This window comes from Dermacentor variabilis, chromosome 1 (assembly GCF_050947875.1).
Source record: "Dermacentor variabilis isolate Ectoservices chromosome 1, ASM5094787v1, whole genome shotgun sequence".
NCBI lineage: Eukaryota > Metazoa > Arthropoda > Arachnida > Ixodida > Ixodidae > Dermacentor > Dermacentor variabilis.
The window spans coordinates 73,791,395-73,817,293 of record NC_134568.1 but is presented as its reverse complement, the minus strand read 5'-3'; the positions used below and the strand labels follow the sequence as shown (position 1 = coordinate 73,817,293).

Here is a 25,899-nt window from a genome sequence, read left to right as displayed (position 1 = left end):
GCGCGCAGAAAACTGTGCAATTTATCAAATACAGTGAGCCTTACCAGTGAGATAAAGGCTGAAGATGGTGCCCCATTGAGACGATCGGTAGCAAACACAACCAAGTGTAGTGCCCTGTGATAGAAAAGGATCATACGTAATACCAGCGATGGTGTGTACTACAGCACCAGATTCAACCGCATCTTCACCAACCAAGCCTGCAAAAGAAGCGTGTCAGACTGAGACGTATTTATTCAAGCAGTCTATTCCTCATTGTGTTGACCCACTGTCCTCAGCAGCACCACTATCTGGAAGTAGGCAGGCTCCCAAGCCCTGCAGCAACCTTGACAGACGAACACATCTGAACGCCTTCAGAGCAAAATCCCATGCAGCCAGCCCATGGTTCCTGAACTAACTGAACTGCCTACAAAAAAGCAAGTAGAGACAAGAATGCTAGCAAGTTCTACAGTATCCTTCTCAACTACACCCAAGACTGCACTGCAGAAGCCTTTAATTGAGCATGAACAATCGAGGCTTGATTCACTAAGGGAACAACATTGTGTTAATTGGACCCTTGATTTAACAGGGATAGGCGCGCGCTAGTTGGTGATCGATATTGGAATGCATCATGTAACCGCACAAACAACAAGGGACAAAGAAGGAAGCTTACTGTATAAAAATGCAATCTGGCAGCTGCGTAATTAGCAGCTCTTCAGTGTCATTGAGCGATAAAGAGTTCAAATATTTACATGGAAATTTGTGCGCCACTCACGCCCGCATGCCAACGTCGGGTGATGGTTGTCTGATGATTAGCAAGTGTGATTATGATGCATGTATAAATGTGGGATTTCCCGGAGTAAATCTCAGTTGAAGATCCGCGCCTGTCTTGTGTGTTTCCTTCTTTGTCCCTAATTGTTGTTTGCGCAGTTACATGATGCATTCCAAAATTTGGACCCTTGAGCGAGTGCACAGAAAATAGATTGGTGGGAAGCATGTATACAAGTCCAGCTGCATATTTGCATTCAGCAGCAGAGTCTACCAAGCCTTCAAAAAAGCTTTGGTGAAACCAGGCCAGCTCCGCTTTGATGCTTTCCGGCAGCGCGTTAACCTTGACTTCCTTGAGAAGCCGGATGGCAGTCTGCAGTGCCTTTGCAATTTGTACTTCGTGTTTGTTGACGTTTAGCGCGTCGTTATCATCGTGACATAGCATTCTCGACAGGAAGGTTACGAGTGCAGTGTTTTCGAGAAATCAAACGCGGGCAAGACAGATGACGATTATCGTTGTGGGAGTCCAAGATCAGCCCCCAAAGGGTGCAAACTTTTTTAAGAGTGTAGGCACGTGTAGTTGTCTGCGTATTTCTTTGTAGTCTCCGCCTGACGACATCGTCTCCCCTTGGAAAACCGAAGCCTCTTGTTAAAGCGAAAAGGCTTAGGTGGGTTAGGTTTTGAAACCGAAACCAGTACTCGTCGCAAATAACCTATCAGCATCGTCGTTGTGCACGCGCGCGGACGCACGCGCTTCAAGCGGGCCTGGGCCTGGGTCCACGCATTCCGTCTTCCGTGCCCTGCTGTTCGGACGCTGTTTCAGAGCTGTGTGCATCGCCGAGGGGCATTCATATATTGGTAAGCTAATCTTTTATTTCACGCGCCTCTTGCACTTAGAGTGCTGCAGCTCTCCCCCCCTCCATGAAGTTAATCTAGGAAGTTCTGCTATTACCGCGAAACTTGAATTTATGGAAGCAGTGACAGTTTTGATTCTTTGTTCCTTCCGTGATCGATCGCCGGTGCCATGCTGAAGTATGATCCAGGGTATCGCCTTTGCCTTAAATTTACATATCTAGATGGTGTCATTCAGTGAGTGTAATTTTTCGCGATCGCACATGAATGTAATCTCCTGGCGAATGTGTAGTTTCGTGGTGTCTCTGACGCCGCGGTCTTAGTGTGCGTGTGCTGTCCACGCACGCGCACTTTGTTAAGGCGTAAACTGTCTGCGAAACGTTTTAGTCGCTTCAGTTCTCGGAAGGGTTTTAGTAGACATTCCAATCCGCCTAGCTGGCGCTAAATCGTCACCGCGTTGGGCAAAAAATATCCCTATATATTACTTGGGCAGATTGGCACTGGAACGCGTTCCTAAAGATGGCGTACGCTCTTTTGAGCACGATCTCAAAAGCTTCTTTCTCGTATTTGCCCGACCTTTGTGCGCATATGCGAGAGAAAAATATGGAGCCTCGGTGTATTTTCCTTCTTGATGCTTGATTGTGCGCGATCGAGCACGATCGGTGTTCCCTATCTCGGTCTCGATTGGGTCCTTTGCGCAAGCTCGAGCCATTGCTATCCAGGAATTCGAACGCGCTCGATCGAAAGTGCCTCTTATATCACTGGTGTGTAATTTGCACAGACGCAACACTTATCGAATGTATATATCTGTTGCGTCTCTAGATGCCGTGGTTGGCTGCCGACGATTTAATAGACTCAAGGAACAAGGAACATATTAACAGACAGGCGTTCAGGCGTCGGGGCGAGCGCTGGCGGAGGCGTTCGATCCGTGAGGCGAGTTCGTGCCAAAAGCGCCAGTGCCTTCGCGCGCGCACTTTCTTTCTTTACTTTTTTTCTTCTTTTATTCCGTTAGCTCGCCTTACAGCATCAAAAGGAAGTGCGCACCTCATCGTTGTCTTCTTCTGGCGACTTATCATTAACATAATCAACATTTAGATGCGTATCTTCTGGGAAAAAAAAAACCGAGGGCACCTAAGCATGCACTTATGACAGAAATGTGAATGTGAAGGCATTCATGTCCAGTTAAATGCCGCTGAGTGGTCCTTTGAGTTATGAACTCCTCGTGGGCAAGTGAAGACATTGAGGCACTTGGCCAATGGCTCCTAGCTTGGCAAAAGGCTGGTGTGCTTCGAACTGTGACATAATATGCAACCTTGCCCAACTGCCATAGAATCTAATGGGAATCTTGGGTTGGCACGTTATGATTTGGCCTTATAAACTGAGGCCATGCCGAGGCACAGTTAGAACGCAAGCGATAGCCAGCGTGGAGAAGGAACACGCGGATAACACAGGCGTCCAAGAGCAAGGGTGATGGGGCGTCGCGACGATGCCCTCTTCCCTCGCGCAACACCTGGCGCATTAATGTAGAAGCAGGTGTTCCCATGCCCGCTCTGATCCGCCGAGGTGCGCTCGTGATGAGGCATCATAGCCAGTGAGAATTTAGGTGCCGTTTTAACACATCGCATTAAGAGCCCCTTGTCGCAAGAAATCCGGTGTCTGCGTCAGACAGTGTTTTGCGAAAAATCATTCCGAACCACAACGATGTAGGCCCTCTGCATGGCTCGGAGGCGTTACTGTACTAATTGAATGCCTCAAAGTAAAGAGTCAGAAAAATCAAAAAGTGCAACCTAAACACAACCTACAGACATGATAGCGTCAGATTGTAATTTGAATATACCAGAAAACATAACTATGTTACGAGGAAACTCAAACACAAACCCCTTTTCCAGCATTTCTACCATTCATAGAGCAGTGCGGCCCGCTTGGTTCCTTGCAACAACACCATCCAGATGTCACTCACCTCCACGCATCCGCAAGAAATTTGTGGTTGCTGGGAAGTGTGACAAGCTGTCAGGGATCTTTGAGTGCTATCGCATACCACTCTTAAAGGCGAAGCTTAAAGGGCCCTGGAAACGGTTCGGAAAAATTTTGTAGATGCGTAGGATACAGCTAAAGTTAATTATTTGCACCACAATTCGTGTGAAGAGTCTCATATTAAGAGAGCTACGGACGATTACAAGTTACCCTCCACCATAGCCATGCATTTTGTACTCAACTCGTTCGCCTAGCGACCGGGACTAAGCTCTGCCTTCACTGGCTTTGCATCGTGATGGCACGTCGTGTCGTCTACTTCCTGTTCTCTCGGAGTGAGTGCGTCAAGCCTCTCCAACCTCTCCACCAGTTGCTTGACAGTTGACCCCAAACGACAGCTATCAAAGCAGCGTGCATTACGAGGATTCTGTTGAAGTGCCGAACGTGTCTGGTATTCCGGTAACCACAGGCGAGCTGGGCGTTTCGATGGAACAGTGGAGGTATAAACTCAAGCTGGTGAAGGAACTTTAGCGTAGACGTACGTGAGCTGCCTGATCGGTCTCCACGGTCTAGCCACCCATTGGCGCAGAGCTGAACCAGCCAATTGAACAAAGCGTTTATATTGCTCTAACCAAGTGTAAAACATTTTAAACATTTACAAAAACAATGTGTTAATGATTACGCTCCTGCAAAAAATTTACACCAGCAGCAATGAAGAATGCGCTTCGTTACTACTACAGTGTTTGGTAGAGCTCTGTGCCACCAGGTGGCTGCACCATGCAGACCATTCATGTTTGCGCTTCTACTCATCTCGTGAAACAGCACGGTCAAATGGCCAGGCCCTGTCCCCTTGCTGTTGCGTTTACCCGAATACCGGACTCGCGAAACGCTGTTGTGGTAGTAATCTTCCGGTGTAAATTGACGGCCGCAAACGCGCAAATCCTGGCACCGATCAGGTAGCGACAGTACGATGCGCTGCAGCCACTGCGCTCGTCTGCTGCCTTGTAGAGAGACACGATGTCGCAGCTTGACATATTGCCAGTTGCTACGTTTGCAGCCCACAACGCAACAAAGTCGAATCATGGTGCTCGCGAAAAGACTGAGACCGACTCTGGTCGCGGAGCTCTCTTCAAAATGGAGCACGTTGTAACACAAGCAGACGATGCTTGCTGTGTGCCGGAAGCGCTTAAGTGTAGTGAGAAATTGTTCTTGTGCATTCTCTTTGTTATTTTCCTTTTATAGAAACATTAACTAACGTTCAAACTATTACAAACATCATTTGTTCACCATAAGCGCCCTGGGAAACCAGTCGGATATCTCGCCCTACTAATGTCATTAGGGAAAAGGACATCAAATGGGTAGGGGTGGCTTAAAATTCAGCAGAGTGATGTGCTGCGATCGGCAGCGATGTACATTTTTAAAATCTTATAATAAATTACATGCTTTTTGCGGAGCACTTAGATGCATCAATTAATGATCAGAAGGACCTACTCTAACAACTTCGTACATTTGTACAATATTGTCAAAATCGTTTCAGGGTCCCTTTTAGCGCCCTCCAAATTTTTTCGCTTGTCCAGACAGCAGACGCCGGCTTTTTCGCTCAAAGGGTCATTTGATGCTTTCGAATAAAAGAGAAAAAAAATGCATGTACACATGCATTATTTAGTAGGCCAACTTTAATTGGAACTTGAATGGCCTCTATGAAATTATCTTACCTAATCCCCCCCCCCCCCCCCCATTGGATTCGTTTAGAATCATGGCAAGTGCCTGGTTCATATGTATTTGTTTGTGAAGTTATGGAGATATAGCTTCCCCGCGTGAAAGTTTTCAACTCCCTGCAGCGGGCCTTTCGTGCTCTTTCTTTAGATGTACCCCAATTTGTAGCAGAAAGTTATGAGTGCCATCTCGTCTAATTCGCCATCAGGCCCTTCCTGCACGATAATTTCGTATTTCCTCTCTCAGTGGCTCCCGTATATGTGTAATATGGTTGTGTGTTAAATGGATGTATTCATTTTGAATTTGATTTGATCATTGAAGTGCACCAAGTACCTAGAATTGAGAGAAAAATTACCATATTTACTCGATTATAACGAGCCTTCGATTATAATGTGCACGTTAAGTTTTCAGACTGAAATTGAATATTTAATGTGCTCTTGATTGTAATGTGCACGCAGGTTTTCGTATAATAGTACAAAGAAAAAAGTACCAACTGTAGTACCCTTAAATTGTTCTCCCGCAATATATTTTCATGGTAAGAGAGAAATAGTGATTTGTTGGCACTCAAAATAATTTTATTTCATTTTTGCCACAGGCACCTTTCGTCAACGCTGAGGTGGGGTTAACGCTGTTCGAGGTGCGATTTGAGATTTGGATCCACCACACGTTTCAGTTTTTGTTCATGCTAGATTTCAATGTGCACATAATGTTAGCTAATTTTTCTGAAAAAAGTGTGCTTTAGAATGGTGTAAAAAGGGTAGTTTGTGCAGATCGAATGCTTGTCAAATTTTTATGCTGTACATTGACTTCCTGGTACAGGCTACAGGGTGCATGTTTTTTTTATGCTATAAAGAATTTTTACTAATCAACTGTGGCAGATAACACAATTCTAGTCCTTGAGCGTAACTACTCAAAGAAATTACTTGCACAAGAAATCAAAATCTATAATCGGTTAAGAAAATTGAACTAATTAGGTTTTTATCTAATTACTTCAATACACGTATTTCAGTTTGCAAATTGTAGCCAGTGAGTTTGCAAAGTGTATCCACTTGGAACGAATTTTCGGGATGACACCAGTTTTGAGATATTAATTCCCAAAAATGTACAAAAAAAAACATGAGTGTTCCATTTATTTTTGTGCTTCAGTGCATAAATGGCATGTTCCTTAAAAAGTGGGACAACAGTGCATTTTTACTGCAAGTTTGATGGTATGTGTATCTAAACCAATGCCATCCTCAGAATTATTTCCTAGCGGATATGCCTTGCAAACTCGCTACAATTCGTAAATTGCAATGCGCCATAATGTAATTAGTTCAAAACTTAAATTAGAGATGGTTTTTAATTGGTCAGTTATACATCTCAATGTTTCGTGCAAGCAGTGTTCACCTCAAGTAACCCAGCTCAATGACTAGAATTATTCTGTTGCCACAGATGTTTTCTAAAAAATTCTGTATAATTTAAAAAAAATGGCATCCTGTATACTTACCCATTGCGAAAAGTACTATCTGACATCTTTATTGCATATTACTTTATTAGTTTTTGTTCTGTCTCAGTAGTTACTTCCTTTTTTTTTTACAATATTGCTATATCTTTCCTTTCTCTCTATTTCATTGCGCTGCACTTTTTTCACAGTTATTAGACATTTGAGGTGCTCCCAGGAAAGCGAGGAAGTTGCTATGTATGCGGCATTTTCATTCCCCCTTTGGTCCTCCTTTATTTATACAATAAATTGTGACTACTATGCTCTGCCTTTTACTTTCAGTTGTTTTCAAACTTGTAATGGCAAGAAGAAATGAATGGAAAAGCTGTTTGACGCACTATATATAAGTAGCCTTTTTAAACTTTATAGCACTACTATTTTATTGTGTTATTCGATAATTGCTGGTCACGTCGCAACATTATGGTGCTGGATTTCCTTCAACATGCGACAAATCTTTGGTTATTATGAACTTTTTTGATGCAAACAGTTCAAAACGTGCCAAATGCAAGAGGAAAAAAACAAGACCATAGGAACGATGAGACACGAAGAAGAACAATCAATCAGTCCAGTCAACCAAGTTTATTCCACACAAGATTGTCATCATTCCTATCTAACTATCCATCCTAGCTGTCACCAAATGGAGCTTGGCTTCTTGGCGTAGGGAGTGGTTACGAGGGTTCCTTTACATGGTCACGAAAGTAAGGAGAGGAAGGGCGTCACAAACGGCTTTCACATTTGCCGGTCAGCCTGGTATACAATTGTTGCGAGTCACGCAGTGACCGTCTCACCGAAAGCTGGATGAGCAGCGCACCTGTCGTTCTTTCTGGTTTTACTCTGCGCTTCTCCACATTTGACACTGGGAGCTTGGTCCGGTCCTCTGCTGTTGCTTGTCTCGGAACATACCGCGACCTTCTCTCCTCTATTAACTCCTCTATTATCATGTAAAGCTTTTGGTGAGATGATCAAATTGCTGCTTTGATCTCCACACCCCCTCATTTTCGTATGGGACGGAACCCTTGTAAACACACTCTACGCCGAGAAGCAATGTTCCATTTAGCTTGCGCTTTAATTTATTTGCATTAAAAGTTTTTGTAACTTATGATTTCTTCTGAATCCGGGAAATTTATGCCTGATATACTATGATTGTGGACACTAACTACTAATAAAGCAAAGAATAAATAAATAAATAAATAAAAAGAAGTGCAAGACAAGTTGTTGCAGTTCCACTGTAAGGCTCAGTGACCACTCAATAAATTCTTCTGACTTTGATAACTACAGCTGAAGATAATGAAACTTTTAAAGAATATACTACCTAGTGGATCATCTGGATGCATATTTTTTATTGTTGGCATTGGTTGCATGATTGTAAAAAATTCTTCCTGCTGCAGTGTTCACCTGAAACCTCCTGCCAGCTGCCATGTCCACACAGGATGATGACACTGTGTTGGGCACTATGTGTGAGCACCTCAACGACGCCACGAGAGCCGACAAAGGCACACCTCTCACCAGGATCCAAGGCATTCTTTCCCAACTTCCACCATCAGTCCGGGGCCGGTTAGGTGCAACAACTGAAACCATACGGTTGGTCAAAAGTCCGCCAGGCCACAGAGCCAAGTATCAGGCCACTTGTATAGAACTACTAAGAGAAATGGCAAATACGAGCGATCCCACGCCAAAGGAGGCAGTGTACCGACCAGGTAGTGACGGCATAGGAAATGGACTTCGTGGTACAATCCAAGCCATCAATCTAAGCCATGCATATATATTATTCGGTGAAGGCAATGAAGAGCATGCCTACTTTTTTATTGATAACGTTGACATGTCCCTGCTTCAGCCAGAAAAGAGCCTGAATGACCTGTTTAGTGTCGGGGACAAGGTTCACTTTGATGCCCAGCCAAATCCAAAGCCGACCAGCTACACCAAGTGGTGGGCCACCAATGTCAACAAAGTGCAATGTGCCGAACTTGTCCAGGTCAGCGACAGCAGAAACGAGGCTTTTCTATCCAACAACGATATCGCCGAGCTTCTGCTTGACCCAAAGGAGTTCTTTGCGCGGAGGAAGCTGTTTGGCATCAAAGGCGCATTCTTCCCGAACTCCAAGATTACGGGTCTGGTGTCTGCTGTTGAACCCAACGTCATGGTGCTAATGCCAAACACAGCAGCATACTCCAACGGAAGGAAGATAAGGTCATTGAGTGAGCTGTTCAAGGAGAGTGCTGTCCTAGAAGATGTAGATGCCTTTGTAGACGCCATCGCAGTAGAATGCGACATGTGGGTAGCTATGTTCACGTGGACTGGTGAACGGCCCGAGCACTTCCCTGTCGAGCAGAGCGAAAGCGCGTTTCACAACGGCCTCGCTCTTGCCATGAGCGAAATGCCCACAGGCACTGATGACCTGGAAGCGGGAGATCTCGGCATCTTCAACACACCTCCCAAGTTCTGCTCCGCTCCCAACATTGCCCATTCGATCGGGGTTTACCCGCACAGCAACCTCAAAGCTGTGAACGACAACAGCGCAATGTGCGAGGTGCAGGAGCCGGAGGGATGCAGGAATGTGGAGTTCTTCACATTCTACAGGAACGTGCACGTGCCCCTCCTAGGTAATTTCAAGAATATCCTCCGAGAAAACGACATCATTCGAATTGACATGGTCGGTACGGTTGGCGGGAAGGTAGAGGTGTGCTGCCGCTTTGTGTTGCAGGGCGAAAGGCCTTCAAACGTGCATCAAACGAGTCCCTCAGAGTCTGGCCCGCTGCTGAAGGCCAGGGTGGTGCAGCAAGTCATCCCTGTAGCACCTGGCAAGCTCAGCGCACTGCCGTAAGTTGTGGAAAGGTTGAATGTGTGGTTCAAACTGCATTTCTGTCGCCATTTTAAGTTATGTGAACCTAGTCTACTTGCACAAACCACGACCGAATGCTAAGCACAGCAGAGCACATTTCACACATAGCAGGCGAACGCTATGAAGGCTAGAGCAACTTGTCTCACTGCTCTATTCGTGACCAAAAAATAGTGCATCACACACGAAATAATTGATAAATATGATGCTACTATGTGACGTGGGTAGCATCGTAGATCGGAACCTCTTTAGCACCGCAGCGTTGCCTGCTAGGTGTGAACGTAGCATACCGAACATTTAACGTTTCATTTCTGCCGTTAGCATCTGACATGAAAATGCCTCGAATTGTCTGCACAGGCTATACCTTTGTCCTTCACCCCATGCATACGCAGTACATGGCTGGATGAACTGCAGTCATCGGAGAGCTTTAGCTGTGTTTTATGTGGCCTGTGAGGCAGGTTCTCTGGTGTGGGTGCTGTAATACAGGCCTAACATTTTGTTGTCTTTTCTGATATATCTAAACATCTTTGACTGAAATCTGTCTGTGAAATCTGAGTCTGTCTGTGAATATGTTCGGTGTGTGTTGAATCTGAAGGTGAGCTGTGAATCTGAGCGACAGAACCTATTTGAGTGAGACAATAATGGAGAAATATCTCCATCCAATTTCTAAAATCAGAGTCCTGTTGCGATGGCAATTCAGCTTCTTTCTCAGAAGCCAAATCGGCCTCGAGATATCGTAACTCTGATTTTTGAAACATGGATAGAGGCTTTGCTTGTGTTGTGTTACCTTTTTGCATACCCCCCTTTCCCTCTTTTTATTAAAATGTGCAATCGATCAGCACAGCAGGCCCACAGGTATAGAATTACGTAAACGGAATGAATAAAGTTGCATCTTTACATATAGCTGACTACACACAACCAAAAGCAGCTAGCTGCAATGCATATTTCTTTATTTGGGGCATGGCTGTATACGGTGAACCACTGTCTCACGGCTATGGACAAGGAGGGTTAGGCAGTATTCCAAGCTGCAACCTTGCTGACATCCAGAAATCGAAAGCTAGCAGTCTGCCTCCAGGACTCAGTTGCTCCAAATGGCCGTCGGCAGATTCGCTTGGAGAGAGATTGGTTGACAAGGAAGATGATGAGCTTGGCGTGTGTTTTGATTGGTGACATACTGTAGGGGTACATGAAAAAAATGCATGCTCTCTGGGGCGTCATAATTATTTCAGTGCAAAATATGAAGATGAAGGCAAGAAATGAACTGAGAGGACTATGCACTGGCTATTGACTGATGCTTTATTGAAAGAAGCATTTTATAAAGATGCCAAGCACCTTCTCACACATGCTCACCATAATGACACGCTATCACACCACTATATATCTAACAAACATACAGTGAAACCTCGTTAAACCGTAATTGGCCGGAGCTTGGAAAAAGTATGCATTAAACGGTAGTACTGCGTAACCGAAATAGCCTGAGATCGCCCTGTTACCTGCGAGAAACGAAACTCAGAGGGAGTGCGATAAAAGGGCAAAAAACGTGCAGTATTTATTCATTTCGCGTGACAAAAGTCTGTTATTTTCGTTTGATGCCGCAGCAGCCTAGCAACGACGACAAACTGCCTTAAGCTCAGCTAACACTCGCATGAGGCTGACGTATAATGTGCAGCTTCTGGCACTGTCGGGCCTGAATCGCCCGTGCTGTCGCTTTCTGTGTCGTGCTCATCACTGTCATTAGGCGACACTCTGGCAATAACAGAGGCAACAATAGCGAAAAGATTATCCTCGAAAAGTTGAACCTCGTAGCCGACATCTTTTCGCAGTTCCAGCAGCACTGCCAAGCATCTTCTTCTTTGCATTCGAAATGCCACACACCGTTGTCAAGAGCAGATTCCTCGTGCGTGCCAGCACCGATATTGTGCCACGCAAACGATTTATAATTTTTCTTTTATGCTGAGTGCCCGGGGTGTGTCTGAGCTCCGTGAGCTCCGGCAGGACGTGAGTTGTAGCTTGCACGACACCACAACACAGGCCACCACTAGCCATCCGCAACGCTCTCTGGCTCGGCACCGAAATGATGTTGTTGTTACGGTGGCTTCACCCTCCCAGGCGCCTTCTGCGTTTGTGCTTGGAGGCCGTTCTGATCTCTGAGGCTTGTTCTGCTTGGCTGACCTACTGCCGTGATTGTGCTACAAGTGCAAATACTACGTGTTAACCGATACATATGCAATAAGCTGGTACGGTTTATGCAAATACAAAACGCATCATCTTCAATAACCACTGAGTTTCGGACTTGACTTTACTACATTTAAAACGATACTGCTGTTTAAGCGGGTACAGGTTAACAAGGTTTTACTTTATCTGCATCAATATAAAATGCTTGTTCCAATAAAGAAACGTCAGTTGATACTCAGTGCACAGTGCTGTAGCTCCGTGTCTCCCCTTCATCTTCGTATTTTGCGCTTTAAAACTATGAATCAATACCTATTATTCCATTCACTATTCTGTGGCACTTATCTTGTCCCCAAGCAATAATCCTCATCCATCTTGCATGCATTTCCTCTCTTTTAACACTGCTCATTATCCTTTCAACAATGCTACCATAGGCACTTGACGTTCCTGACCTGAAAGTAAAGGGCACACAACATTAAAAAAAGCCAAGCAAGGTAGACGGCATTTATTGGTTTGGGACAAGATAAGCCCCAAAGAGTGCTGACTTTTAGAGTGCAGTCACTGTTCCACATTTTTTTCAGAATCAGAATCTTTAAATTCGTTGTAAAATTTCAAGGTTATAGTATAGGTAGTAACATACAGACAGTGTAGGATTGATTATGAATAATGCGAACCTCATGAGACCTCTTGTTGTTTGTAATGCACATTGCCTGTAATACTTCTCAAAGTTAGCTCGGAAGAGATGTGGCATATTCGTCCAGGATATAAAGTCTGGCGCTTGCGCAACTGTGTGAAAGTGGTTCGAGCTCATTTGTGCCATCAGCTTTCCTAAAAATTGGCACTAGCTTGATCTATACCATTGCGTAGGCAGAAATGACAAAAAGCACCCATGAAGAATGTTTCAAATACCGCGAGTTGACGAGGGAAGCCATGGTGTTGAATGTTCATCTTTGTTTAAGCAGAGAAAAGCAGCTTTTACGACAAGAACATGAATTGACAGTCATTTCGTTATGTCTTGTATAGTGGACGATATAACAGTGGACTTTGTTAACGGAGGTTAACTGGGTTTATTAAGCATGTAGTGTACAGGAATTGATGTAGTTACATGGAGGTACAGAGAGAGTGTTTTGAGACGGGGCCGCCAACCAGCAGGAGAGGAGCGGGAGTGCCAGACGCAACTTAATATGTCGTCTGCTCAGAGTTCATGCAGGAGGAGGGCTGCCGTGACAATGGGAGCGGAGGTTACAGAAGGGGCGCGTGGCCAGTGTGCAACACTGCACTTGCAGGATGGTGGCACCATCTCTCGAGCCTTGTAACAAGAGTTACTTTCTCCGTGTGCGTGGAGATGCTGCGATCAGCATCTAACTGTGGTAATTAAACTAAAAAATGGGTTTTTCACGTTGCTAACACAGCAGTCAGTAAGAACCGAACTTGTGAAGCAATTAAACAGCTCACTTGTCTTTTAGTCTAAGGAGGATATGGTGTCCACGGCAAAGGAAAGTACCTCCTCGCCTGTCCTCATGCATTCGCTAATATTTTTTAATGTTGTGTTTCAGTAAGCGGCCCATCACTACCCTCGGGTCCTGCCACTGGCAATGTAAGTGGTAGGACAAGTGACTTTTGACCTCTGGGCACAATATTTTATTTTACAACATACAGATGGTTTGTAAAACAGACAGGGGACGAGGCAGTCAGAACACCAAAATGGAATAACAGCATACACTGGAATTTTGATATGTTAAAGAATGAGATGCTAGAAAGACGCATTTACAGCGTGCAAAATATGGATGAGAAATTTGAAAACTAGCGTGGAAAGCTCCTGCACTAGCATGTGCGAACAAGGACATGGACAAGAAAAAACATGAATTTACTTTGTCGTAGTGCATACTCATGCAAAAAAAAAAAATTTAGAATAATGAGGAACAAAAATAAGTGTTCAGTTTTCTTTGTTCGTGTTTGTGTTGCTGTTCTTATGCTTGCATAAGAAATGAGAAAAAAAATTATTTAAAATAAGGAGGAACAAGAATAAGTGTTCAGTCTTGTTTCTTCGTGTTTGTGTTGCTGTTCTTACGTTGGCGTAAGAGTCATGAAACTTCACCTACTAGCCTAGTTTCAAGTATCGCTGAAAGTTAACATGGTATGAGGCAGTAATGTATGTTTAAAAATGTTTGTTTTGGCACTAAAAAGAATCTAATGGTTAAGAGTGATTATTACCGATTGATTTTACTGTAAGGCTTTTATGATGGCGCTGTTAGGTCTTTCACAATTGGTTATTATTAATGAAAACGAAAGTAGAATTTCATTTTCTTGCTATCAGCACAAAGTGAAGTGGAAATGGGAACACCCTGATCACAATGCATGGTATACATCACTGCTCAGAGCTGTAGCCGATTTGTAAGCATGTATGTGCACGTTGGAACACAAGAAAAGTCATTGTTACTAATAGACTCTTTTGAACCTTGTTGAAAAATATTGCTCCTATTTTTATCGAATCTCGTTCTTGCCAAGTCTTATGTTCGGTTACTGCAACCACACAGCAAGATTTGCATGCTCAAGTTGTGTTAGGAAGCTATGGTCTAGGCCACGCATGGAAGACACATGTTGCTTTTTTCATCTGCTTCCCGTAAGCAGAGGCTGAGAGCCATGTATGACTACTTGCCACTGTGCTCGTACTTTGCTATGGTGTAATAGACTCTAACTGATGAGACAATATTGACATGAGCAATATTGATAAGAGCAATGTTGCATGTCCTATGATATTGGTTGTCACTGTTGTAACAGTGACAGCCATATGTGGATGGTACTATGACTGTTTTTGGGAGGAGAGGAAGGGTTCTTAAAGCATCACAAAACTGTAGTTGCAAAACCGTGGTACGTAGTTACAAATGTCACATCCTGCTATGCCAGTAGTTTGGCAGAACAGTGAACCTCAGTAGCACAGCATGCCAGCATAGCAGAGGTGAGGTGGACTGGTGGGACCACGAAAAGGGGCGTTACAGACAAAAGGCAAACATACACATCTGGCTTCAAAGGAAATTTGCAGATCCAATCCAGTGTTTGAACCTAAGTGTTGCAAACCTTGTTTGAGTTGGAGAAGTAGCAGCGGCGGTGAATGACACACATACAGCCTCAATATATATAGAGACATTTAGCGTGTCCACTATTCCGGGGGTGGTTTGGGTGGATTGCCGATAGACGAGGGCATAAGCTTGAGGGCCCTGAGCGGTGCAGCCACCTGGTGGCATAGAGCTTAACGAGACAAACATAGAGCTAAAATTGCAGTAACTTACTATGTTCGGCTTTGCTGCTGGTGAAAATTTTTGACACCGGCGCAATCGTGAATACGATTACTGTTACGAGCTGTTAGCTTTTTGTGTCAAAGCATGTGTTGATAAGGGTTGTGTGCACGGAGGAATATGACAGATATGCATGTAAATACATTTAAGGCTTCTGCGCCCCTTGCGTCACAGTGGCACATGTCCATTCTGGGGGATTGGCGAAGAATGGGCAACATACCACATGGCACATATCCTGTGACCCAAGTTGTCTACTTGGTGAGAAAGCACCTGCAGTGTAGAAGAAGCAAGCAAAGAAAGCTGTCATTTTAAACTGATTGTTTCTCTTTATGACTAATATTGTTTCACAGTATGCCAAAATGCAAACACATGTTTTGCAGGCTACCACAAACAGGAAATCCACTGCAGCTGGGCCCCCCCTGGAGCCTAGTCTATGTCTTCTCGGGCAGAAAGGACACACTGGTGCAAGTCTTTGACTCTTCCGCCATGGTGGAAGCCAGAGAGGGGCAGACTATCTGGGAGGTGACGGTCGTTGTGGACTGCTTCTACAGGGACGGCAGGACGGCCGTGAGCAAACTCAACCAAGTTCTCCACAAGGGGGACATTGTCAACATCGACTACAGCCTAACGTTGATATATCGAACAACACAGTGACTGCGAAATAGTTTGTACGTAGCCCGAATTATATTTATAAAATCATGTAAAAACGCATAAGGAACTTGCACAAATCAATCAATGAAGTAATCGTGGCACAGTAATACTCGCTTGAAACTTGACACGAAGTATTTGTTTCTTTGGCTGAAGTACTGCAGCACTGCAGCCTGTTTCTTATTGGTAGCCACATGCTTAATAATGGCATCCTCAACGTAGTCTGTACGATCCATAAGCAATAGGCCGGTGCCTTCTATTATGCCGCAGTAGCGACATAAAAGGGCCAAAGCAGCTACAGTCTTATTTGAAGTTGGAAGCAGGCGAATATCAGCGCTTGTGCGATCAACCTCAGCAACGTCTTCGTTTGGTTGCTACTTCTGAGATCTCCACGTCCCGAGTGAAGAGCCCCCCTTTACACCGTGCCACATCCTCGAACGCCAGAGAGAGGACCGGAGGCAATATGATCACCCGCACCCAAATTTAAGCAGTCAACAGGCGAGGAGTTGGCGCAGACTTCAAACACACACGTACCCAAACCTACATACACTTAGGTGTATTCACCACACACGATACACTGATGAATGCCGATGGTGCGGTGACAGCCGATATTTAATGCACATCACCTTGATGTGCCCAAACAGAGCTACACATATAAATTCCGCACTAGTGAAAACACAAGATTTTAACAGGCAGTGGGTGGCGTGGCTTACGGACAAGGATCAGGATAGCCAACTGGCTCTTCTAGACCAAGTCTAGCGAGCCGCTCACGCAAGTGGAGCCCTGGATTAGGGGCCCCACAGAGCTACTGTACTAACTCTAGAGGATAATTGACAGGCTTTATCATCAGGGAGCAACAGTCCTTTAACTCCACTTGTTCTCCGACCACACAGGCTGTCCCGCCAACGTACACAGTTGCTGAAACCTGTAGGCTTTGATATATGGGCACTGCGTTTTGCTTTATGTGGTATGGCTCTTTTACAGCAATCTCTGTTCACTCCAAAGACTGCATGGGTAGTGAGGCTATTGGAGCTGGCAGTGCATCGACATGACCAAGGTCCTGCTTGTGCAAATCATTGCCGTTCTCCGAAGGAGTCGCAATTCCAGTCTTGTGGAGCTTTTTCAGCTCTGAAATGGCTGAACGCCCATCCAACTGGTCATTGCAACCAAGTAACCTTCTCAATGTCACAATCGCTGAATAGGGTCACTGCTGAACTTTTGTGTTAGCACAAAGCAGAAATCCTCTGAGCCAAGGAAGTAGTGTATGCACGCTACGGTGTAATATGTGGTGAGCAACAATGCTTCGCAAATTTAATTTTTTAGGAACTGACAGGGTGAAGTAGAATTTTTCTTGAGCTCCTCGATGTACAATGGCAAAGTTACCTCCAACCATTCGAGAGGACTGTTATCAGCATCATCGTAGTGCCTAACATCGGGGCAGTTGTGGTGAGTGTACTGATGTTGGTAAATGTTCTTCATGAACAAAATTGATGGCCCTGCAGCAGCGAAGTAAGGGTGGCAGCCGTGACCTGCTTGCTCCTACAGGAAATCAAGAGCTGATGTCAGATCTGGAGCCAGCACTTCAACAGCTCACTTCACATTCATTTATTTTATATTGCTTGGAAACACATTTTTCCTGCTCAATTTTCTCACAGGCTTTACTATCCACGCCTTCTGCATCTTGTAGAGCTTCTTTAAATAAAATGATGAAATTTCATCATTAATAATCAAAGCTTAAAAACAGAAGCGTGTCACTGTCATTTGGATGTTCAATGCGGTACCTTAAAAAACCACTACACAAGACTCTTTGCACTCACATTAAACTTGTGGTTGTCGGTTAACAAATAAACAACTTTGAAACGGGTGTCTTTAACCTCCTTCATAACTTAGGAAACCAGTTCTGACAGCTGGAGGCCATTTGACTCTTGGTAAAAGAAGTAAGAAACTGGTATTCTGTATGCTGTAGAAGGTCCATTGATCAAAAAACAAAGCAAGGAATTTGCTAGTACAGGCTCACTTGGACTTCAGTCTACTTCATGTCTACTTGGCCAAGAAAGCTGTCTCGCAAGCTTATACTGTAGCTTTAGCTTAATCCTCATCTCTTCAACTATAAGAGAGCAAACCCTGGACTGTGGTGCTTCAAGCTCATCACTCTCTGCCTTCAACCATGCTTTTATCAAGTCATTGAAGCTGGCTTTTCCACAACTTCTCCAATTTAAGTAGATTTTCTTGTCTAGCATGCTCGTAAGATTTGCTTGACAGATGTCGACGCACTATGCCGTGTCTCACATCTTCTGTCCATGTTGGATTCTTGCGCTGAAAGTTTAATTTGGTCTCGTAGGAAGACATACGCGAGATATTTTTGTTTTGCTTGCTCTCTGACATAGGTGATGTCACTAAAATTGCAACCTTGCATAACTATAGGAGTCTACTGTCTTATGGAGTCCTGTTCACTTCCTCAGGTCCCTGTGTTTTTGTCGTTATTTTGCCCTCTCTGTTGTAAGGAAGCTAACACGAGCTACATCAACTTGTGTATCCTGGTCTGCAACTATTGCATGGTGACGAAATAATTCCTTTTGTGGAGGGTGACTTCTCTACAATGCTCATTCTCGTTCAACCTCAAGAGCTGGACTGCCTTCATTTCCACGTGGTGGCTCTTCTGCTGACGTAGGCTCCTGAGAATCATAAATTGGAAAGGTGCCCTTTCTACACTTCTTGGGAGGCTCGTTCTGGCTTTCCTGACTGGGAACACTTGACCTTTTTCTTATCTCTACAGAGGATAGCCTTTAATAAAACGAGGCTATCCAAAGCTTTTTGTATTCCGACAGCCCATTTCTCAGGACTTTGATTCCGCTGTGCACAACTACTAATATGATGAGCAGCAGAACAGAGCACCTATTCAGTACAGCAGCCCAATTTTCTATTACTATATCTGAGAAGCCTTTGATTAAACCAGGCCAGCCAAGGTTGAGACACCTTCTTGCTGATCACATTTCCTTGCCCGGATTAGCACAAGTACAAACTAACATAGCACTGTGCCTCACAACAACCTTGATTATTGCACCTAAACTTGCCACGCATTTGGGACCAACTTCTTTGTTCGAACCAGTGCAGCAGCCTAAGTTTGACTCATTCAGGCGGCCCTTCTTCCTGACCTCATGCGTCTTACTACAGTGAAACAAGTAGCCACAACCACAGCCCATGCCATGCTACACTGTCAAATGCTGGATTGAATCCTAACCTATATCTTGAAAATTGGCCTCTTAGGGACTCAGGATAGTCCCTTAAGGGCCCATTTGGGTAACCGATTTCTCCAGCCATTATTGTGCTGCCTACAAGACAATGAGCAAAATGAGAACAAGGTGAAAGCAGGAACCAATGTTTTGACAAGTGGACTTTTCTTCTTCAAGGCGGAGAAACGTTGAAACGTTGGCTCCTGCTTTCACCTTGTTCTCATTTTGCTTATTGCCTTGAATTTCCATCTCCCGCCTTCCCTCTGTTTGTGCTGTCTACAGTCACACATGTAGCCAGAGGCTGTGGGCCCCACAGCACCATTGATTACTGCTACAAAGTCAAGGAGCCTTGCTGAGACTCTGGGTTCTGTCAAGCAGAAACAGCCACATGTTGATATTTCAAAGCAGGCCCCTTGTTCTGGGCACTTCCCACCTGGTTTAGTTGAAGTAGCCATGAATTTGGCACCAACTGCAACCACCACCATCCTAACAAAGACAACTGCCCCATGAAAATGTCAAACTCTTGATGCGCAAGACCAGCCAGGTTTTGTGACGTTGCAGCCACGCCTTGCTCTAGGTGTTATCCCTCTGCCCAAGACACTGGCACTGATAAGTGGGGCAGCGAACACTGTGGCACAGTCATCAGCTTTGTGTAACTGAACTACATCTTCATTAGCAAACATTATGATAAAGCCAAGCTTGCTACAGATTTATCCCGTTCATCAGTGCATTGCTGTTTCTTTTTCAATAAGTCCAGTATCAAAAGAAGCTATGAGCACGACTCAAAGCCCTGCAACAACCTCAGCTGCAGCAAACCAGTCAAATGCACCTTTAAAAAGGCATTCCTTGAAAGCAGAGCAGCCTCAGTTTAACTCACTCAGGGAGCACATTCCTTGTTACATTGTCCCGCTGACTGCTGTAACACAAATAGTGACATACACTGCAGCAATCCACTCAACATGCTCCAGTGCTGCAACAAAGTCAATGACAGCATGCAAAATGCAGCCTAGTAATGAATCAGGGCAAGTCCTCTTTAACCCATTTACACAGCCTGTTCCTTTTCTCATCCCTTTAACTGGAGCGATGCTTGCATCTACATGCATTGTGCCATGCACTAAAGCACCCTCTGCACCTGCAATCAATCAATCAATCAATCAATCTTTATTCAGAACATCTGGATCATCTTCAAGGCTAAAAGCCGCTCTAGGCAGCTTGACTGGGTCCCTGAAGAATGTTACATTGGCAGCATGCAAAGTTCCTTCTGCAATTTTAAAAATGCGGAAAATGAAGCAAACATGTTGCAATACAATGGATGTCGGTACTTATGAAGATAACAGCTTTACAATATAAAGCACATCAAATGTTAACATAGTACAAATACATTGACCATTTTAATATACGTATTTTAAATGCATAATAAGTCTTTGTAGTTGAAAATGAGCAAGTAAAATTAACTATGAAGAATACAAGTATAGAAATTCAAGAGACATATAACGAAATAGTTGTTGAGAGAGACTAATACCTACTTAGGCAAACAAGGTAAGAGCAGTATATAAAATGAGGCATAAATGTGTCACTCCAATAATCGCAATATGAAAACTATATGGTTCACGACATGGATACAATGTAGTCAACTGTCCTCACAGAAGTTGCTACAAGCTCTGTTACAGGTCGCTCAATGTCCTGGACCACTGCAACGTCGTGTACGCTTTTCCAAAGTAGTCCTATTGTTGAAGCTCGGCAAACCCAGTCAGATGCATTAAGACAGACCACTGCTACTGATTTGATCCTACCGACTGCAGGGACACAACTAGCCACAATTACTGTGACAAGCCATGCAGCGCTCTTGTCTCCTGCAGCCAATTCAGTGACACCTTTGGAAAGATGGCCTGTTACTGAACCAAGCAAAACTCTTTCTGACGCACATAGGCAGCCCATCTCTCTTGGCCACATCCTGTTGACTATGGTGAAACAAGCAGTCACGTGTACTGCACTATCATGAGTACAATGAGAACATTGTTTTCATGGTCCCTTTACATAAATATTAAAACTTGGGGCAAAAAACTGTATGTAACCATCAGTGACAGCAACAGGGTAGAGACTGTATTATAGTAATACCTCTTTGGCATTCCTGTACAGAATGCATTCTATTTATAGTACCTTGGCTTTGCAGAAATGCCAGAGGCATTACTTGGATTAAGGGAAGGATAGGGTTGTTAGTGAAAATGCCAATATGTGTTTTAGTCCAATTAGATTTATCGCACGAATAAGAGCTTATATTCATCTGGTGCAATTTTTTTCTTAGTTTCTTCTCAGTCTAATAGGATTCTCTTTGCTAACTTTTCGAAAAGACTAATAATAATACCTATACAATAGGTTTTCATTTGCAAAACTATGTACTGCTATTACTCAGTTATTCCTGTATTTATTGCAAAGTGTTGTATTTTGTATTCTTTGTTAATCAATTTGAAACTCATTACTAGCATTATTTTGTAACAGTTTCTCGTATGTATATATTGATATGGGCCCCGTACTAGCCATTGGCTATGGAACCATACAGATTGTGCGTATCTCAATTTTATAATGTATGTGTGTGCAATAAAGAAAAGAAGGGTATGTGTTAGTTTACAGTTAATTCACAGTATCTGCTCACCAGTTTCAAAGTTGTGAGAATCAGTTTGGAGTTAACTGACCATTTGCTCTGAATTCTGTCAAAAGCAGATCAAATGTGCAGTAATTTCAAGTATTAGTACTTACCTAGTCTTATAGTGCTTGCTGATAGCTATACTGATAAGAATATTTAATTGGTCTATCGTCAATGTATTACAACTATTACAGATAAATTTTTTTGACCTTGTAAGTCCTAGCAGCAGGCTAATGAGTTCATGCACGTTTTTGTTGGAGATTGTATGGGAACTAAATGCTAATTGGTCCTAACTGGAAGTCGCTGGATGAGGACTACTGCAAAACAAGATGTTGAATTATAAATAGCATTATTCAATATGTGAGTCTTCAAACAAGGTATTGCTTGGTTTGGCATGATCTGGGGAGAGTACTTGTTCACATAAATTTTTTTTGCATATGTAGCAAGTGATCTGCTATACATTTATGAATTGCAAATCCTACCCATATTCTCTTATATGGAACACCAATGTCGCAGAATATGGAATTATTAGCACTGTATATGCCTCACCAGTTCTCCTAATCTCATTAAGCCAAATGATATCCCAGGCAATGTCCAAGCTCAGTTATCTTCATTCGAGATAGTTCACATGTTGAGCATTGCCAGGATCAATTTCCAGTAGCAGCCTATCTGGATTCAGAGATTCTTAGTGCCTTTTGCTACGTTGCATGCCTGTCCACCTCCTTGGTCAGGTGCACCATAGCTGCTGGGGCTGAATGGTTAATTGCAAGAATCATGAGGGAGGTTGTGGTAAAACACTACATGATATAGATTACTTCCTGTTCTGGCAAAGGAGTGTCTTTTTGAAATGATGTAAGTTTGGCCATGTTGGTGTTCCATTACTGCATCTAGTGCACAACACAGGACAAGGACAGAGTGAAAACTGATGAAGACAGGTGCTAACTACCAACAGATTTATTTTGAGACATGTCACACTCGTATATATGGCATTTTAGTAACAGCCTGCGCAACTCCATTTGTAACATTTTGACGTCACAATGATGATCAGTGCAAGAAGCAGAGTAATACCTACAAGATTATGAGATGCTTGGGTTGCCCTTTTCGTTGAGCTGTTCAACTCTTGAGATTACGATAATTTCAGTAGGCGTTGATGCGATATCATGAGTTAGGTTTCCCAAGTTGAAAATGCCCCTAACGCATGTGCAATTTTCTTTTTCTTTGGGGTAATAGCCTAGATATCATTCCTGCAGACAAAAAAGGGGTTTGTAGTCTTTCCACGGGAACTTTTGAAAGAGAAGTCCAGTGCAGCATCAATTAACTCAAGTTACACAAGGTAAATAAATCGAGGTACATAAATAATCAACATAATTTGTAGTTCTACTAATAGACAAAGAAATGAAACAATGCTCGATAATGAACACATGAGAAACACATTAAAGCACTCAAAGTAAGACATCGTGTATTTTTTGGGTTTTATTTTTTTGTAATGGTTGTTTCACTTATGGAAGCAATAACAGTACAGAGCAGATGATTGCGCTCTTTGGATGTTTGAGGAATAAATGAATGCAAGAAGGTGACAGTTCGGCATGACGTACCAAGTCCCAACTTTATGTTGATGATCAAGCTGAGGTTATATGCAGTGGGGTTATGAAAGAAGCTAATTCAATATGATGATATATCTTGTGAGAGAGAGAGATGCATGGTGGTACGCGAAGTATTGTAACTGTAGGTTGGACTTCATTGTGGTGATGCTGGCGGTCATGTTACAGTTCGAGAACGTAAATCATGTGCGATTGTTTTGCACGATTTCTATTGAATAAATTAAAAATATCCTGATTAAGGACCCAAACTCAGTTAGCGTATTGAAGTTTAGCTCGGATTAGTGTTTTGTTGAGCACCAGCTTGAAAGACTCGGAGGTGAACACGACTGAAAAAAACTCTCTGATGATTACACGAGAACGCCACATGAGAACGAGTGGCTTGCACGGAGCGCATTCTGTAGCGGCGGCGGCAGCGCAGGCGAAGCAGCGCATGCACACTGGGTCCGAAACCCATGCCAGCGCTTTGTTTCCATATGTGGTACTGGTGGACGCGCTTGCCGCATGATTTAGTAATGACATCATCGGTGACTGGGTGACGGTGTGTGCTGCTATATGGTGTCATCCCGTAGCGGGTCGCCGCCATGGAGTACTGCTCACGTGGCACTCCGCCTTTTCCCTCACCCTTTCGCCATACTCTCCTGCGTTTTCTTCCTCACGCTTCTGTTGTACCCTCCTCCTCGGCTTTCGTTCTCGCGCTCTCTTCGCTGTCCCTGTCTTTTATCCTCCGCTGCCCTCCAAACACACTCACTGGCGCTGCTCTACGTGAGAAGTGCATGACAATAAACTCAGAATATGTCCGTCATTGCCAACAACATCCTCGAGGCACACGACACCATCGCACCATACGACAAGCATATGTAGACCATCATAGATGCAGTCTTGCTTTTTCTCTTAAAGGGCCCCTCACCAGGTCTGGCCATTTTGAGCTGACAAGCGCAGAGCATACAATGCGCGCAAACGATCGTGTTTGCAAAGAATTACATCGCTACGCGCCGCGGAAAGGCCTGAAATTTCAATCCGAACGCCGTTTCCCTCTTCACTCACGGCGAATCCGCCCGGAGAGAGACGGTGACGTAGTCGGGCTCCTGCGCCTACGTAATCGTGTCCGCAGTGTGACGTAGCTCGTGGTGACACGTGACTTCGAGAATTATTCAAGGCAACATCTGTTATTTGTGTGATCTGTTGCTTGAATTGACGAATTGAGGTTTAGAGAAATAATAAAACACACAAATGGAATGTCTGCATGTTTTTTTGTTTTACTTCGCACCGAAGCAAGAGCGATGTACTTCCGTTTCGTCTGCTCGTTCCCACGGTCGTACTGTCACGTGCGCAGGTATCGAACCTTAGATGCCATTTTTTACCGTGTTCCAGCGCGTGATCATGCTCTGCGATCCGCTTGTTCTGCCTCAGTATTCGTGTAGCACTGAATTATACCGCTACTCATGTGTCCTTGTGCACAGCACGCAAAATCGTGCGCTGTGTGAAACGATAACAGCTCGCGCGCAACGCCGCCAGCGGTTAAACCAGCGGAAGTGCGCATCGTTGAAAAAAAAAAAAAGGAAAGCCAGGAGAAAAAGAAAGTGAAGGCGGGGCCCGTGACGTATGTGACACGCGATCTGCGCGATCCTCGAGGTCCGGCATGGGAGAACGCAGGGAAAAAAGTTCGCTTGCGAGGGCTAGGCGGGGCGAGTGGAGATGGAGTCTTGCTTTGCAGTGGAGCCTGCCTGCTGAAAACATGGGTTCGGGGCACTGAAATATTTCTGGCTATTAATGAGCCGATTTGAAAATTTTTTACGGCAGAGCGCTCCCTAGAGGACACGTAACTTCTAGCGTATAACTAAAATTTGCTATGGGGCCTGGTGAGGGGCCCTTTAAAGGGACACTAAAGGCAAATACCAAGTCGACGTTGACTGTCTAAATACCATTCCAGAAACCTCACAATGCTTGTTTTGTGCCAAGAAAAGACAGATTACGAGAAAATTACATATGAAGGGTCCGAATACCTTTTTCGAAATTGAAATCTTTCGCCGCAAAACCTGGGGAGTGATGAATGACGTTGAATACGCCATTACCACCCTCTGCTGCCGTCGGTGAGTAAAACTAGCGCGTACTCTAGTAAAACGGCGCTCGACAGACGGCGGTACCGAGTCAAGACAGAGCGGTGGATTCGCCGCTGCAGCTGCTTTTTGGTCAACTGGCGTAGACCGTTCGGGTATCCCGCGAGATTACATGCGAGTTGAATTCTCTGCTACTTTCAGGTTTTGCGAGTTTTTAGAGCCAGCAAAACCAGCGCGGCACTACGCGATCAGGAAAGTACTGAAACGGGAAAGCGTGGGCGGCGCACAGTCGAGCGAAAACGAAACATTTCGGCCGCTTGCGTCGTTGTGAACGGTAATTTCACTGAGTTCTTTTTCCTAGAAATGAAATAGAACTGGACAAGTATAATTTTATTTCATCTTATAATACAATACAAGGATTTTTTTTTTTTTTTGCAACGAGTAGTTGAGTACTAGGGACAATTTAACTGAGGAGTGCTTTCGTCATCAGGCAAGTGCATGAATGTCCTGGGGAAGTCTCTAATCATGTCTTGCATTTACCTCAATCCCGACTATTAAGGCTCTGTTCGCGATAATATTGACGCCTTAGAGATTCTAGAGCACTGATCTATCGCTTTAGCTTGACTTAGTATTTGCCTTTAGTGTCCCT

The 25,899-nt window shown here is 44.1% G+C and overlaps 1 protein-coding gene and 1 long non-coding RNA gene across 5 annotated transcripts; one reads left to right on the top strand and one right to left on the bottom strand.

Moving 5' to 3' along the window:
* Positions 1–1,160: 1,160 nt before the first annotated feature.
* Positions 1,161–21,564, top strand: LOC142579370 (uncharacterized). Of its 4 annotated transcripts, XM_075689513.1 has the most exons (5): positions 1,442–1,602; positions 8,152–9,363; positions 9,465–9,580; positions 13,328–13,368; positions 15,448–21,564. In XM_075689513.1, exons 2-4 carry the CDS (start codon positions 8,181–8,183, stop codon positions 13,328–13,330), a joined length of 1,302 nt encoding a protein of 433 aa, XP_075545628.1. In that variant the 5' UTR covers positions 1,442–1,602; positions 8,152–8,180; the 3' UTR covers positions 13,331–13,368; positions 15,448–21,564. The 4 variants fall into 4 exon arrangements, with proteins under 4 accessions (XP_075545602.1, XP_075545628.1, XP_075545610.1 ...); XM_075689487.1 differs by lacking the exon at positions 13,328–13,368 and having other exon boundaries at positions 1,161–1,602; XM_075689495.1 differs by lacking the exons at positions 1,442–1,602; positions 13,328–13,368 and adding an exon at positions 3,894–4,036.
* On the bottom strand, positions 20,122–25,294 carry LOC142579389 (uncharacterized). Its single transcript, XR_012827380.1, has 3 exons — positions 25,197–25,294; positions 22,665–22,836; positions 20,122–20,209 (listed from the first exon to the last, which is right to left on the bottom strand). It is a non-coding gene; the product is annotated as an uncharacterized LOC142579389 (long non-coding RNA).
* Positions 25,295–25,899: the final 605 nt, after the last annotated feature.

Bases quoted from the DNA above. Each gene is read 5' to 3' on its own strand.
- LOC142579370 (XM_075689487.1), top strand. From the start codon at position 8,181: ATGTCCACACAGGATGATGACACTGTGTTGGGCACTATGTGTGAGCAC. The intron at 9,364-9,464 runs GTAATTTCAAGA...TTTGTGTTGCAG, and splicing joins CGTGCACGTGCCCCTCCTAG to GGCGAAAGGCCTTCAAACGT. The intron at 9,581-15,447 runs GTAAGTTGTGGA...CATGTTTTGCAG, and splicing joins GGCAAGCTCAGCGCACTGCC to GCTACCACAAACAGGAAATC.